General features: G+C 38.0%; 1 protein-coding gene across 1 annotated transcript in view; it reads right to left on the bottom strand.

The window, feature by feature from the left end:
* Window positions 1-11844, bottom strand: part of GLIPR1L2 (GLIPR1 like 2) — a 45878-nt gene extending 34034 nt beyond the window's left edge. The window contains exon 1 of the mRNA XM_061415546.1: window positions 11515-11844. Coding sequence (XP_061271530.1) covers window positions 11515-11745 — 231 coding nt within the window. The 5' untranslated portion in view covers window positions 11746-11844. The remainder of the gene's footprint in view (window positions 1-11514) is intronic.
* Between the last annotated feature and the right edge of the window lie 5764 nt (window positions 11845-17608).

Genomic DNA, 17608 nt, shown 5'->3' with positions numbered 1-17608 from the left:
TTTTTTTTTCAGATTCCACATATAAATGATACCATGCAATATTGGGGGCTTCCCTGGTGGCTCAGTGGTAAACAATTTGCCTGCCAATGTAGGAGATGTAAGTTCAATCCCTGGGTCAGGAAGATATCCTGGAGAAGGATATGGCAACCCACTCTAGTATTCTTGCTGGGAAATCCTATGGACAGTGGAGCCTGGCAGGCTACAGTCCACGGGGGTCACAAAATTAGTCAGATATGACTGAGCAACTCAGTCAGCTCAGTTCAGTTGCTAAGTTGTGTCCGACTCTTTGCGACCCCATGGACTGCAGCAAGCCAGGCCTCCCTGTCCGTCACCAACTCCTGGAGTTTACTCAAACTCATGTCCATTGAGTCGGTGATGCCATCCAACCATCTCATCCTCTGTCGTCCCCTTCTCCTCCTGCCTTCAATCTTTCCCAGCATCAGGGTCTTTTCAAATGAGTCAAGCTCTTCATGTCAGGTGGCTAAAGTATTGGAGTTTCAGCTTCAACATCAGTCCTTCCAATGAACATTCAGGACTGATTTCCTTTAGGATGGACAGATTGTATCTCCTTGCAGTCCAAGGGACTCTCAAGAGTCTTCTCCAATACCATGGTTCAAAAGCATCAATTCTTCAGTGCTCAGCTTTATTTATAGTCCAACTCACACATCTATACATATCTGACTCATATGTATCTGACTCATTTTGTGACCCCCATGGACTGGAAAAACTATAGCCTTGACTAGATGGACCTTTGTTGACAAAGTAATGTCTTTGCTTTTTAATATACTATTGAGGTTGGTCATAACTTTCCTTCCAAGGAGTAAGCGTCTTTTAATTTCATGGCTGAAATCACCATCTGCAGTGATTTTGGAGCCCAGAAAAACAAAGTCAGCCATGGTTTCCACTGTTCCCCACCTATTTGCCATGAAGTGATAGGACCGGATGCCATGATCTTAGTTTTCTGAATGTTGAGCTTTAAGCCAACATTTTCAGTCTCTTTCACTTTCATCAAGAGGCTCTTTATTTCTTCTTCACTTTCTTCCATAAAGGTGGTGTAATCTGCATATCTGAGGTTATTGATATTTCTCCCGGCAATCTTGATTCCAGCTTGTGCTTCCTCCAGCCCAGCGTTTCTCATGATGTATTCTGCATCTAAGTTAAATAAACAGGGTGACAATTTACAGCCTTGACATACTCCTTTTCCTATTTGGAACCCATCTGTTGTTCCATGTCCAGTGCTAACTGTTGCTTCCTGACCTGCATACAGATTTCTCAAGAGGCAGGTCAGGTGGTCTGGTATTCCTATCTCTTTCAGAATTTTCTACAGATTATTGTGATCCATGTAGTCAAAGGCTGTGGCATAGTCATTAAATCAGAAATAGATGTTTTTATGGAATTCTTGCTTTTTAGATGATCCAGCAGATGTTGGTAATTTGATCTTTGGTTCCTCTGCCTTTTCTAAATCCAGCTCTAACATCTGGAAGTTCATGGTTCAACTAAACATCAACAAAATGTAATATCTGTCTTTATCTGGCATATTTCACTTAGGACAATGCCTTCAAGTTCCCTCCAAGTTACTGTAAATGGCAGGATTTCCTCCTTTCTGATGGCTGAACCATGAGATTTCCATTGTATGTATACATACTACTACTTCTTTGTTCATTCACTCATTGATGGACGTGTAGGTTGTTTCCATATATTCCCTATTGTGAATAATGCTGCAATGAACATGAGTGCATACATCTCTGTGATATTTTGTTGTCATTTCCTTTGGATGCAGCTACCTAAGTGTGGTATTGGTGGATCACACAGAACTTTAAAAAACTTTTTTTTTTGAAGAAATTTCATACTGTTTTCCAAAATTGTTGCATGAATATACATTTCTACTAACAATGCACAAAGGTTCCCTTTTCTCCACATTCTCACAAACATTTGTTTTCTCCTGTCCTTTTATTTAAAGATATTGCTGTATCGAATTTTGTTGTTTTCTGTCAAACATGAACATGAATCAGCCATAGGTATACATATATCCCCTCCCTTTTGTACCTCCCTCCCTTGTCCCTCTCCATTCCACCCTTCTAGGTTGATACAGAGCCTCTGTTTGAGTTTCCTTAGCCATACAGCAAATTCCCATTGGCTATCTATTTTACATATGGTAATGTAAGTTTCCATGTTACTCTTTCCATACATCTCACCCTCTCCTCCCCTCTCTACATGTCCATAAGTTTATTCTCTATGTCTGCTTCTCCATTGTTTTCCTGTAAATAAATTCTTCAGGACTGTTTTTCTAGATTCCATATATATGTGTTAGAATATGATATTTATCTTTCTCTTTCTGACTCACTTCACTCTGTATAATAGGTTCTAGATTCATCCACCTCATTGGAACTGACTCAAATGTGTTCCTTTTTATGGCTGAGTAATATTACATTGTGTATATGTACCACAACTTCTTTATCCATTCATCTGTCGATGGATATCTAGGTTGCTTCCATGTTCTAGCTATTGTAAATACTGCTACAGTGAACAATGGGATACTTGTGTTTTTTTCAACTTTGGTTTCCTCAGGGTATATGCCTACAAGTGGGATTGCTGGGTCATATGGTGGTTCTATTCCTAGTTTTTTAAGGAATCTCCATAACATCTTCCATAGTGGCTGTATCAATTTACTTTCCCACCAACAGCACAAGAGAGTTCCCTTTTCTCCACACCCTGTCCAGAATTTATCGTTTGTAGATTTTTTGATGATGGCTGTTCTGACAGATGTGAGGTGATATCTCATTGTAGTTTTGATTTTCTGTTCTCTAATAATGAGCGACATTGAACATCTTTTCATGTGTTTGTTAGCCATCTGTTTATTTTCTTCGGAGAAATGTCTGTTTAGGTCTTTTTCCCACTTTTGATTGGGTTGTTTTTCTGGCATTGAGTTGTATGAGGCTGCTGGTATATTTTGGAAATTAATCCTTTGTCAGTTGTTTCATTTGCTATTATTTTCTCCCATTCTGAGGGCTGTCTTTTCATCTTGCTTATAGTTTTCTTTGCTGTGCAAAAGCTTTTAAGTTTAGTCAGGTCCCACTTGTTTACTTTTGTTTTTATTTCCGTTACTGTAGGAGGTGGGTCATAGAGGAGCTTGCTTTGATTTATGTCATCGAGTGTTCTGCCTATGTTTTCCTCTAAGAGTTTTATAGTTTCTGGTCTTACATTTATATCTTTCATCCATTTTGAGGTTATCTTTGTATATGGTGTTAGGAAGTGTTCTAATTTCATTCTTTTACATGTAGCTGACCAGTTTTCCCAGCATCATTTATTGAAGAGGCTGTCTTTGCTCCATTGTATGTTCTTGCTTCCTTTGTAAAAAATAAGGTACCCATAAGTGAAAGGGTTTATTTCTGGGCTTTCTGTCTTGTTCCATTGGTCTATATTTCTGTTTTTGTGCCAGTACCATACTGTCTTGATGACTGTAGCTTTGTAGTACAATCTGAAGTCAGGAAGATTGATTCCTCCAGTTCCATTCTTCTTTCACAAGACTGCTTTGGCTATCTGGGGGCTTTTCTGTTTCCATATGAACTTTGAATTTTTTTGTTCTAGTTCTGTGAAAAATGCCACTGATAATTTAATAGGGATCACATTGAATATGTAGGTTGCATTTAGTAGTATAGTCATTTTCACAATATTGATTTTTCCTACCCAGGAACATGGAATATCTCCCCCTCTGTTTATGTCATCTTTGCTTTCTTTCATTAGTGTCTTGTAATTTTCTGTGTACAGTTCTTTTATCTCCTTACCTAACTTTATTCCTAGATATTTAATTCTTTTTGTTGTAATGGTAAATGGGATTGATTCCTTAATTTCTCTTTCTGATTTTTCATTGTTAGTATATAGAAATGCAAGTGATTTCTGTGTATTGATTTTGTATCCTGCAACTTTGCTAAATTCACTCATTAGCTCTAGTAATTTTCTGATACTATCTTTAGGGTTTTATATGTACAGTATCATGTCTTCTGCAAACAGTGACAGTTTTACTTCTTTTCTGATCTGGATTCCTTTTCTTTTTCTTCTCTGATTGATGTAGCTAGGACTTCCACAACTATGTTGAATAATAGTGATGAAAGTGGACACCCTTGTCTTGTTCCTGATCTTAGGGGGAATGCTTTCAGTTTTTCACCATTGAGAATAATGTTTCCTGTAGCCTGATCATATATGCCATTTACTTCTTGAGATAGGTTCCTTCTATGGTCGGTTTTTGCAGAGTTTTAAACACAAATGGGTGCTGAATTTTGTCAAAGGCTTTTTTTGGCATCTATTGAGATGATCATATGGTTTTTATCTTTCAATTTGTTAATATGGTGTATCACATTGATTGATTTGCGTATATTGAAGAATACCTGCATTCCTGGGATAAACCCAACTTGATCACGGTGTATGAGCTTTTTGATGCATTGCTGAATTCTGTTTGCTAAAATTTTGTTGAGGATTTTTGCATCTATGTTCATCAGTGATATTGGCTTGTAGTTTTCCTTTTTTGTGTTGTCTTTGTCTGGTTTTGGTATCAGGGTGATGGTGGCCTCGTAGAATGAGTTTGGAAGTGTTCCTTCCTCCGCAATTTTTTGAAAGAGTTTTAGAAGGCTAGGCATTAGCTCTTCTCTAAATGTTTGTTAGAAGTCTCCTATGAAGGCATCTTGTCCTGGGCTTTTGTTTTTTGGGAGATTTTTTAATCACAGCTTCTATTTCAGTTCCTGTAATTCAGTTCCTGTAATTATCCAGAATCTATTTCTTCCTGGTTCAGTCTTGGAAGATTGAACTTTTCTAAGAATCTGTGCATTTCTTCCAGGTTATCCATTTTATTGCCATATAGTTGTTGATAATACTCTCTTATAATCCTTTGTATTTCTGCATTATCTGTTGTAACCTCTCCTTTTTCATTTCTAATTTTGTTGATTTGATTCTTCTCTCTTTTCTTGATGCATCTGGCTAAAGGCTTGTTAATTTTGTATATCTTCTCAAAGAACCTGCTTTTAGTTTTATTAATCTTTACTATTGTTTCTTTCATTTCTTTTTATTTCTGCTCAGACTTTGTATGTTTCCTTCTACTAATTTTTTTTTTTGTTCTTCTTTTTCCAGTTGTTTTAGGTGTAAAGTTAGGTTGTCTATTCAATGTTTTTCTTGTTTCTTGAGGTAGCATTGTCTTGCTATAAACTTCCCTGCTTTTGCGCATCCCATAGGTTTTTAGTTATTATGTTTTCATTGTCATTTGTTTCTAGAAATTTTTTGATTTCCCTTTTGATTTCTTCAGTAACCTGTGGGTTATTTAGAAATGTGTTGTTTAGTCTCTACGTGTTTCTGTTTCTTATGGTTTTTTCTTGTAATTGATATCTAGTCTCATAGCATTGTGGTCAGAGAAGATGCCTGATATGATTACAATTTTCTTAAATTTACTGAGGTTTGATTTGTGACCCACGATGTTGTCTACCCTGGAGACTGTTCCATGTGCACTTGAGAAGAAGGTGTATTCTTCTGCATTTGGATGGAATGTCCTGAAGATATCAATGAGATCCATCTCATTTAATGTATCATTTAAGACTTGTGTTTCCCTTTTAATTTTCTGTTTTGATGATCTGTCCACTGGTGTGAGTGGGATGTTAAAGTCTCCTACTATTATTGTGTTACTATCAATTTCTCCTTTTATGTCTGTTAGTGTTTGTCTTACATATTGAGGTGCTCCTATGTTGGGTGCCTAGGTATTTACAATTTATTCTTCCTCTTGGATTGATCCTTTCATCATTATGTAGTGTCCTTCCTTATTTCTTGTAAACTTTTTTACTTTAAGGACTATTTTGTCTGATATGAGGATTGCTACTACAGCTTTCTTTTGCTTCCCATTTGCATGGAATATATTTTTCCATACTCTCCCTTTCAGTCTATATGTGTCTTGAGGTCTGAGGTGGGTTTCTTGTAGACAGCATATGTACGGGTCTCGTTTTTGTATCCATTCAGCCAGTCTGTGTCTTTTGCTTGGAGCATTAATCTGTTTACATTTAAAGTAATTATTGATATATATGTTCCTATTGCCATTTTCTTAATTGTTTGGGGTTGATTTTGTAGATCTTTTTTCTTCTCTTGTATTTCTTGACTATATAAGTCTCTTTAACATTTGTTGTAAAGCTGGTTTGGTGGTACTGAATTCTCTTAACTTTTGCTTGTCTGAAAAGCTTTTGCTTTCTCCATTAATTTTGAATGAGATCTTTGCTGGGTACAGTAATCTTGGTTGTAGATTTTTCCCTTTCAGCACTTTAAATATATCCTGACATTCCCTTCTGGCCCGCAGAGTATCTGCTGAAAGATCAACTGTTAAGCATATGGGGTTTCCCTTGTATGTTACTTGTTGCTTCTCCCTTGCTGCTTTTACTATTCTTTCTTTCTGTTTAGTCTTTGTTAGTTTGATTAGTATGTGTCTTGGCATGTTTCTCCTTGGTTTTATCTTGTATGGGACTCTTGGTGCCTCTTGGACTTGATGGAGTATTTCCTTTTCCATGGTAGGAAAATTTTCTACTCTTCTCTCTTCAAAAATTTTCTCATACCCTTTCTTTTTTTGAGAAAATTTTTGAAAAGATTAGAGCTGAAAAATTTCCCGTACCCTTTTTCTCTTCTGCTCCTGGGACCCCTATAATTCAAATGCTGGTGACTTTGATGTTGTCCCAGAGGTCTCTGAGACTATCCTACGTTCTTTTCTTTTTTTTACTTTATTTGATCCGTTCTTCTGCTTCAGATATTCTGCTGTTGATTCCTTCTAGAGTATTTTTAATTTTGGTAATTGTGTTGTTAAATAAACAGGGTGACAATATACAGCCTTGATGTACTCCTTTTCCTATTTGGAACCAGTCTGTTGTTCCATGTCCAGTTCGAACTGTTGCTTCCTGACCTGCATACAAATTTCTCAAGAGGCAGATCAGGTGGTCTGGTATTTCCATCTCTTTCAGAATTTCCCTCAGTTTATTGTGATCCACTCAGTCAAAGGCTTTGGCATAGTCCATAAAGCAGAAATAGATGTTTTTCTGGAACTCGCTTGCTTTTTCCATGATCCAGCAGATGTTCGCAATTTGATCTCTGGTTCCTCTGCCCTTTCTAAAACCAGCTTGAACATCAGGAAGTTCATGGTTCACATATTGATGAAGCCTGGCTTGGATAATTTTGGGCATTACTTTATATATATAAAGATATATTTATGTATATATACCAAGGGAACACTTCATGCAAACATGGACTCGATAAAGGACAAAAATGATATGGACCTAACAGAAGCAGAAGATATTAAGAAGAGGTGGCAAGAATACACAGAAGAACTGTACAAAAAAGATCTTCATGACCCAGATAATCATGATGGTGTGATCACTCACCTAGAGCCAGACATCCTGGAATGTGAAGTCAGGTGGGCCTTAGAAAGCATCACTACGAACAAAGCTAGTGGAGGTGATGGAATTCCAGTGGAGCTATTTCAAATCCTGAAAGATGATGCTGTGAAAGTGCTGCACTCAATATGCCAGCATATTTGGAAAACTCAGCAGTGGCCACAGGACTGGAAAGGGTCAGTTTTCATTCCAATCCCAAAGAAAGGCAATGCCAAAGAATGCTCAAACTACTGCACAATTGCACTCATCTCACACACTAGTAAAGTCATGCTCAAAATTCTCCAAGCCAGGCTTCAGCAATACGTGAACCATGAACTTCCAGACATTCAAGCTGGTTTTAGAAAAGGCAGAGGAACCAGAGATCAAATTGCCAACATCTGATGGATCATCGAAAAAGCAAGAGAGTTCCAGAAAAACATTTATTTCTGCTTTATGGACTATGCCAAAGCCTTTGACTGTGTGGATCACAATAAACTGTGGAAAATTCTGAAAGAGATGGGAATACCAGACCACCTGACCTGCCTCTTGAGAAACCTGTATGCAGGTCAGGAAGCAACAATTCGAATTGGACATGGAACAACAGACTGGTTCCAAATAGGAAAAGGAGTTCGTTAAGGATGTATATTGTCACCCTGCTTATTTAACATATATGCAGAGTACATCATGAGAAACACTGGGCTGGAGGAAGCATTAGTTGGAATCAAGATTTCCAGGAGAAATATCAATAACCTCAGATATGCAGATGACACCACCCTTATGGCAGAAAGTGAAGAGGAACTGAAGAGCCTCTTGATGAAAGTGAAAGAGGAGAGTGAAAAAGTTGGCTTAAAGCTCAACATTCAGAAAACGAAGATCATGGCACCTGGTCCCACCACTTCATGGGAAATAGATGGGGAAACAGTGGAAACAGTGTCAGACTTTATTATTTGGGGCTCCAAAATCACTGCAGATGGTGACTGCAGCCATGAAATTAAAAGACGCTTACTCCTTGGAAGGAAAGTTATGACCAACCTAGATAGCATATTCAAAAGCAGAGATATTACCTTGCCAACAAAGGTGTATCTAGTCAAGGGTATGGTTTTTCCAGTAGTCATGTATGGATGTGAGAGTCGGACTGTGAAGAAAGCTGAGTGCCAAAGAATTGATGCTTTTGAATTGTGGTGTTGGAGAAGACTCCTGAGAGTCCCATGGACTGCAAGGAGATCCAACCAGTCCGTTCTAAAGGAGATCAGTCCTGGGTGTTCTTTGGAAGGAATGATGCTAAAGCTGAAACTCCAGTATTTTGGCCACCTCATGTGAAGACTTGACTCATTGGAAAAGACTCTGATGCTGGGAGGGATTGGGGGCAGGAGGAGAAGGGGACGACAGAGGATGAGATGCCTGGGTGGCATCACCGACTCGATGGGCATGAGTTTGAGTGAACTCCGGGAGTTGGTGATGGATAGGGAGGCCTGGCATGCTGCAATTCATGTGGACACAAAGAGTCAGACATGACTGAGTGACTGAACTCAACTGAACTGAACTGATATATATGTTTATAATATATAAAGAATTCTATGTATGTAAAGAATAAAGATGTTCAAACTAACATTATTAGGGAAATGCAAATCAAAACCATAATGACAGAACTTCACACCCCTTATGAACTAAAAAAACCCCAGAAAACAAGGGTTGGCAAAAATTTGGAGAAACTGAAACCCTGTGTAGTGCTAGTAGGAATGGGAAATGTGTAGCCACTATGAGAAAGAGAATATCAGTTCTTCAAAATTAAACAGAATTTCTACCTGTTTTGGCAATTCCATTTATAGGTATATAATCAATAGAAGTGAAAGCAGGGTATTGAAGAGATATTTATTCACATACCTATGTCCACAGTAGCATTATCCACAATAGCCAAAAGGTGGAAGAAATTCAAGTGTCCATCGACACATGAATGGGTAAACGAAATATCACATATCCATAAAGTGAAATATTATTCAGCCTTTAAAAGGATGGAAATTCTGACACATGCTACAGCATGAACCCTGAAGACATGCTAAGTGAAATAAGACAATCTCAAAGAGAAACACTTCAGATTCTTATATGACATACCTGGAGTAGTCAAGGTTTCCAGACAGAAAAGCAAAATGGTAGTTGCCAGCAGCAAGAAGGGAATGGGGAGTTAGTGTTTAATTGGTGCAGTTTCAGTTGGGGAGGATGAAAATGTTCTGGAGATGAATAGTGGTAGTGATTGCACAACACTGTAAACGCATATAGAAATGTACATTAAAAAATGGTTAAAACCATAAATTTTGTATTATGTATATTTTATAATTAAAGAAACCAATAAAATTTTTGAGTTTAAAAACAATCTAGAGCAAAACTACTAGGTTACAACAACAGTATGGACATGGGCAGGAGACAGTCAGAATTTGTGTGTTGTAGAATCTTTTTAATATTCAGGAGGAGGTTATAGATGTTGCTTAACTTTGGACTTTATAAATTATATACACTAAAATGTTGAGCATAACCAATGAAAATAAAATGTATGATTTCCAAACGTGTCAAGGCAAAGTTCTAAGTAGAATGTACTATTATGATAGACTATATTATTGACTGGTTATTATTTATATCCTAGTAAAATCCATGGCAAAAATAGACATCAACTTTTAGAAAGAACAGAAGGATAAAATTTAGACTGGGGCTTTAAACTGTACCCCAAACACTATTCCTTCAAAAATGTTCACATATGAAGATATATACTGTAGGGACACAAATTATTTTCTATGCTTTATGTTTGAAATACAATTTTTAGAGATTAAGAATACAAAACCTATTAAACATTGTATTAAAATATTTTGTGATTATTCATTATCAGGAAGAAGGCCAATCTTCAAACTTGAAAGAAATAAAATTGATCACAAAGTGTGAAGGGTGAAAAATACATATATATCACTCTCCAATATTCTCAAATTCTAACTAAATTCACAAGATAAAAACTTTACCTTCAGCAAATACAATGCTAGTGTATTTCTACAAGAAAATAAATAAAGAGAAGAAGAAACTTAATGCAAAAGGTAAAGAAAATGAACAAGAAAGAAAAAAATATGTCCAATCAAAATAAGGCTTTAAAATTAACATAAAAGGAAAGTTCCCTAAACTGCCCAGTCAGTCAGATGTGGTGAAAACAGAATAATTCTAATCTTTGTGCTTACTTTGGCACTGTCCTTCAATAGAGTACTTGCTATGTATCGTACACATAGAAAAAAAATCATTCTTTTCACAAGCCTGGAATTTTTCCTAAAAGACTAATCCAGAAGGAAGAAAAGACTTACATTTAGGAAGACAGTCTTTGCAATATTTACAATGTAAATTGGAAGCTCCCAATTGCCCTATAGTTACTCAATTAATTGTGCATTCCTTTTTAATGACAACCATGAAGATGCCACAGTACCAAAGGAAAAGCTAGTGAGATATTATAAAGAAATAGGGGGAAAGTGCAACAGAGAAGCAAGAACGTAAGAATGCAAAATTAGGTCTGGTCTAGGAAGAAGTGAATGAAACACCCTCCGGAGAGCAAAATTTAGGCTGGATACCAAAAAACTCAATAGCCATGATAAAAAATATTTCAAAAAGGCAAAATTAGTGTGAAAACATCCATAATAAAACTTCAAAATTTTAAGTAAAAACCGAATCTGTCCTCTCCCTTGCACTATCCTGAGCGTGGCACACGTGCCTCTCCCCAGTTCAAGCTTAAAAATCCTGGCTTTGTTTAAATCGATACGATTTTCATCAAGAGTACTTTTGCATTGATTTTTAAATTAAAAAAAAATACTGGATTAAACTATCATTTTCTCAAATGGAAAGCTCCCTTAAATCTTGCACCCCAGGCGAGGAGCTCTACTCACCCTAGTCCCAGCCCTGTGCAAACCTTTGGTCACAAGTATGCGTTAGAGTGAGAGTGGTTTTCATTTCTTGAACGTGTAAACTTTACGTGTATTTTTAAATCCAAACTCTTAAGTGCGGTTCCCCACAACCTTCAGCAGAGGAGAGGCCCAAACTCTGCGGCTGAGGGGGCGCGTCCTGACAGGGGTTGTCGGAGGTTTAGGCGACCGCCTTAGGGCCTCACCATGAAGCGCAAGTTAGCCCCTCGGGGCAAGACGTTGCCCCGGAGCTCATTGTGGAGGTTCACGTACTCATTGATAAACGTTACGTCCTCCTCGTCAGGCAAAAGATGCGCTTTCAAACCGGAACCCAGCAGTAGCAGCCAGAACTCACACAGACACATCTTCCAAATGCCCGTCTGCGTCAAAGGAAACCATCGGGCGTACCACTCCACGGAGAAGGGCAGGGCCTCCATAGTCCACCTACCGCGGACAGGCCAGTGCGCACGCGCACGCTCGCCCCGGCGGCCCACCAGTCAACGGGGAGGGGCGGTGCAGGCGCGCTGGGCCCCGCCTCTCCGGGAGCCGAGGGAAAAGTATCAGCAAGAGGCAAAACAGGGAAAACCATCTGCAGAACTAACCGAAACAGACGGTTGAGTTAAGTGAGTGCAGGTTTTTCACTAAAGTAACGTTGGCAAATATCCAGAGTCGGTTTTTGACAGCAGATGATGTGTCATCCTTTATTAATGAGTCGGCTGCAGAGTAAATGTCAATTGCTGAGTAAGTAACCTGAGGAATTTCCGAATTCTTCCGATGAAAATTCAGTCGAAAAAAAGAAATTCTTGCTAGTTATGTTGGGATCTTAGTGCAAGACGCTCCTTTTATTTTCATCGTGGACAAAAGAATATCCTCTTCTAGACCAACTTCCTCATTGAGATTTTCACAATCTCCATGTTTTAATGATCCTTTGTGGGAAACTGCAGGATAAATGAGAAGAGTGGCAAGCTAGATTCAGTTCAGTTCAGTCGCTCAGTCGTGTCCGACTCTTTGCGACCCCGTGAATGGCAGCACGCCAGGCTTCCCTGTCCATCACCAACTCCCGGAGTTCACTAGGGATCATTGAATTCTCATAAAGTTAAAATATTTTCATTTTTTTCTTTCGCCAGCATGTATAGACAGTCTGAAATATGAATATCATCTCTGATAAATTGTCCATGATAACAGTAGGTAACACTTTTTTTGTTGTTGTTTTCATTTGTTTCAGACAAAAATGGCTAGTGTCCCAGCAATTTTTTTTAGCTTCATATATTTTTTCAAGAAAACTTGCTTTGGAGAATGTAAGTTGTAGCCATTAAAAAAAATTGTTTTGGGGTACATATTTACATATCATATATTGTCCTGGATAGTGTTAAGAAGATATTCAAAATCATTAACATAGGGACAGAATTTTGCCACAAAGAAAGCATTGCAACTGCTTCACAAAAAAATATCTAAAAATGCATGTGCTTGAAAAAATTATCTATTGTAGGACTTTCCTGATGGTCCAGTGGTTAAGAATCCGCCTTCCAATGCAGGGGGCACAGGTTCAATCCCTGGGCAGTGAACTAAAATCCCACATGCCACCAGGTACCTAAAACCTGTGCTCTGCAACAAGAGAAAGTCCAAGCAAGACCAAACACAGTCAAAAAAAAAAAAAAAAATAGTGTACACAATAGAAAGCAGTAGAGCTCACAAGATGGTTTCATTCATGCCTTTTTTTATTAAATATATATTACCAGGTAGTGTGTTAGGTGGGTGAGAAAGGCCAACGAACAAGACACAAATCCTGCTTCCAAGTAGCTTACAGTCTGGAGAACTAGCAAACTGGGGCCTTTTATGCCATGGGATAAACACAAAGCCAAAGTGCTATGGCATTATGTGGGACAGCTAACCCCCTTTTTGATGACCAGGTAAGCCTGTGTGGGGAATGTGACATCAAGAAAGTGAAGCACACAAGATAAAGAGTGCTTTCTAAACAAAGGGAAAAACATACAATATCCCAGGAGATCAAAAAGGCTAAAAGTGTTTTAGTATGACCAGAGCATATTGTGGGGGTGAAGGCAGCAAGTACTGAAAGGTGGAATTCCTTCATTATATTGGTACTGTTGTTAGACTAAGAAAATTGCTATATTAAAGCACAAGATATATAGAATAATTCAGTCTTAGATTAGGAAGAAGTTTTAGACTTTAGTCCCAATGTATTAGACATACTTTTGACACATCATTGATAGGGAGGTCACTATCTCTTAGGTAGCTCATTGCATTGCTGGACATCTTACTCATTGATTTAATAAGCATTTCTTTAGGACGTCTATGTGTCAGACCTACGCTAGGTGTTAGAGCTATAAATTCTCAACAAATGAGATGTGTAGTCTATCCATGTGAAGTTTTTAGTTAGAGGTTGTTGTTCAGTTGTCAAGTTGTGTCTGACTCTTTGCAACCCCATGGACTGCAGCACAGTAGGCTTCCCTGTCCTTCATTGTCTCCCGGAGTTTGCTCAAACTTAGTTAAAGGTGATACAGACAAATCATCAAATAACTGTAATACAGAGTAATAAATGCTATTTTAAAATTTATTTAAAAAATTATTTCAGAAACTATTTCATTTTTTTCTATTGGGGTAAAAAATACATAACATAAAATTTAGCATTTTAACGATTTTTAGTGTAGAATTCGTGGCATTTATGTTCAAGTGTTGTTCACAGAATTATCAGGTGCAATTTTACATGCTCAGAAAGTATCAACTCATTTAAATCATAAAAACCTTAAGAAACACATATTGTTATGTTTAAAAATTTTATTGAAGTATGCTAAGTAACTTCAGTCGTGTCCGATTCTGTGCAACCCCATAGACGGCAGCCCACCAGGCTCCCCCGTCCCTGGGATTCTCCAGGCAAGAACACTGGAGTGGGTTGCCATTGCCTTCTCCATTATTGAAGTATAGGTGATTTGTAATGTGTTTAATTTCTGCTATACAGCAAAGTGATTCAGTCATAAATATTCTTTTTCATATTCTATTCCATTATGGCTTATCACAGAATGTTGACTATAGTTCCCTGTGCTATGCAATAGGAACTTGTTTATCCGTCCTGTATATGTTTGCCTCTGCTAATCCCAGGCTCCCAGTCCTTTGCTCGTACACCTCCCTCACCCTTGGCAACCACAAATTTGTTACTGTATCAGGGAGTTTGGTTTTGTTTTGTAGATATTTTTGTTTCTGTAGTATTTTAGATTCCACATATAAGTGATATCATCTGACATTTGTCTCTCTGAAGTACTTCACTTATAGTTTGGTAATCTCTAGGTCCGTTTATGTTGCTGTAAATGGCATTATTTCATTCTTTTAATGGTTGGGTAATATTCCATTCATACATATATTGCATATATATATATATATACACACACACACACACCACACACACACACACACACCACATCTTCCTTATCCATTCATCTGTTGATGGACAGTTAGATTGAATCCATGTCTTGGCTATTACAGATAGTGCCTCTGTGAACACAGGGGTGCATGTGTCTGCAAATTAAAGTTTTGTCTGGATATATGCCCAAGAGTGGGATTGTTGATCATACTGCAACTCAATTTTTAGTTTTCTGAGGAATCTACATACTGTTTCCCACTGTAGCTGCACCAATACACATTCCCAACAACAGTGTAAGAGGGTTCCGTTTTCTCCACACCCTCTCCACCATTTATTAGTTATAGACTTAGTCATGATGGCCATTCCGACTGGTTAAAGATAGGTTAAAGGTACTAATGAGTGTGATTTTGTTTTCTGTATGAATGTTATTGGGAAGATATATGGTTTTTACCTTTGACTCTTTTTCTTACATTTCTTCACTTTTCTATCAGTCCTCATTTAATTGATCTTTCCTATAATTCAGAAATTCAAATGATGCTAATGGTGCATGAGAAGCATTACAAGAGAAAACCAAAAGGATGCTGCAAATAAAATCCAATGTTCAAGAGTGGAAAGATAGACTTTATTAAAATGTAAATAAAGGACAACTGAAAAAGAAACTTGCTACATAAAAATCAAGGGATTAAAAGCACTGATATGCCATTAAGACACGTTATCATTTGAGCTTCCCTGGTAGCTCAGTTGGTAAAGAATCTGCCTGTAGTGCAGGGAACCCCGGTTCGATCTCTGGGTCAGAAAGATCCCCTGGAGAAGGAAATGGCAACCCACTCCAATATTCTTGCCTGGGAAAACCCATGGACAGAGGAACCTGGTGGGCTGCAGTGCATGGGGTCGCAAAGAGTTGGGCATGACTGAGCGACTAACACTTTGGAAGAATCATTTAAAATGTCTAAGAAAATGAACAGCACCATTAGCAAAATGAATGAAGGAGATGAACAGGCAACTGACCACCAAAACCAAACAGACCAAAACACAAAAGCGCCAAAACTGTGTAGTAGAAATATTCACACTGCCATCTATTCCTGTCACATATTTGATACGGTGATCTGTATGCAACCAGATTCCAGCATGAATTTGGGTCTCAGGAAGTGTAACTTGCCTCTATCTAAAAGTCAAAGTCTTAAAATTGAGTTTAAACTTGGGAATATTGATATAAAAATTTGACTTCTAAATTGACATTAACTCCTGTATTCTGGAGCTTAATGTTTATTTAGCATGGTTGCATGTGTGCAACAAATCCTAGGAATCCTTCCACTGAAGGACAGCATTCCCCAAGATGGTCTTAATAACTCTCAAAATACATACTTGTCAATCTGAACATTGTTGTGAGAATGTTTAAATCTACTAGCAGTTCACAAAATGAAAATTAATAGCATCTACCTCACAGAATTACTGAGAGGATTATATAAACTATTACATGTGAGTCGCTAAGTGCTTGGTACATTGTAAACAGTACTTAGCGTTAGTTACTACTATTATTAAATTAATACTGTTAATAAAAATATCTCATTTTCATTTTCACTTGTTATATGGACAAGGACTAAATTATATTTTTAACAGCATTTTACCAGACATAGTGTGCATTCTTAATACATATTTGTAGAATTATTCTTATGCTAGTCGTGCGATAGCTATTCTTAGGATAGCTAGTGTGGTTTCACTAACTACAAGGAGCAAATTCACTGTATGCAACTCCAGAGGGGTTCCTGCTGGTTTTTGACTAGGGGGAATGTCAAGTGGTCTTGCCTAGAAAATCCCATGGATGGAGGAGCCAGATGGGCTGCAGTCCATGGGGTCGCGAAGAGTCGGACACAACTGAGAGACTTCCCTTTCACTTTTCACTTTCCTTCATTGGAGAAGGAAATGGCAACCCACTCCAGTGTTCTTGCCTGGAGAATCCCAGGGATGGGGGAGCCTTGTGGGCTGCCGTCTCTGGGGTCGCACAGAGCCGGACACAACTGAAGTGACTTAGCAGCAGCAGCAGCAATGAAGTGACTTAGCAGCAGCAGCAGCAATGTCAAGTGGTGTGGAGCTTTCTTGAGGGGAAAATGGGAGTTCCTCTGTGAGGGATGGTGATGGAATTTACTTGTTTCTTTCATGCCAGTATGTGAACTGAGGTGAATTTAATTAGAGATTGTTACCTAGTTTTAACCTAGCCAGCCATCACCAGATAATCATATATCTTGCAAAAATAGCTGAGAAAATATTGCAGATCAGTTACAGTTGTAAAGATACAAGGGCAAGCACACACTGTTGATTGTTGGACTCATCTTCCTAGCCTAAATATCTCCTTAGCAGTTATTTTTATTTATTTATATGACTGCATTGGCATTAGTTGCAGCACGTGGGCTCAGTAGTTATGGCACATAGGCCCATATGCCCCTTAGCCTGTGGGGTCATAGTTCCCTGGCCAGGGATGGAACCCGCATGCCCTGCCTTGCAAGGTGGGTTCTTAACCACTGGACCACCAGGAAAGTCCTCTCTTTAGTAGTTTTAAAAAATTCACTTTTATGTCATCCTTTTCGGGTTCAATTTTTGTATATTTTAAAACACTGGATTGGATTAAAACATATAATACTCTATTGTAAAAACACACATGATACATATAATTAAATGATATACTCATACTTTTAGCTCAAGCTTAGGGGCATCAATTCCTGATTTGTAAGGGAATGTCCTGGGTTTATTGTGTTTTCCTATGTCCTAGGGACCCCCCTCAGTCCCAAGGAGAACCAGGAATATTAGTTACTCTACAATATTTTATTTTAATAATAGGGGTGCATAATCAAAAAATTACAGAGACTACTGTTTAAACCATCTTTTCACCATCCTTCAAGGGGTAACAATGGGATACAATAGGCCCA

Source organism: Bos javanicus, chromosome 5 (genome assembly GCF_032452875.1).
Source record: "Bos javanicus breed banteng chromosome 5, ARS-OSU_banteng_1.0, whole genome shotgun sequence".
Taxonomy (NCBI): Eukaryota; Metazoa; Chordata; class Mammalia; order Artiodactyla; family Bovidae; genus Bos; species Bos javanicus.
This window is presented reverse-complemented; position numbering and strand designations above follow the sequence as displayed.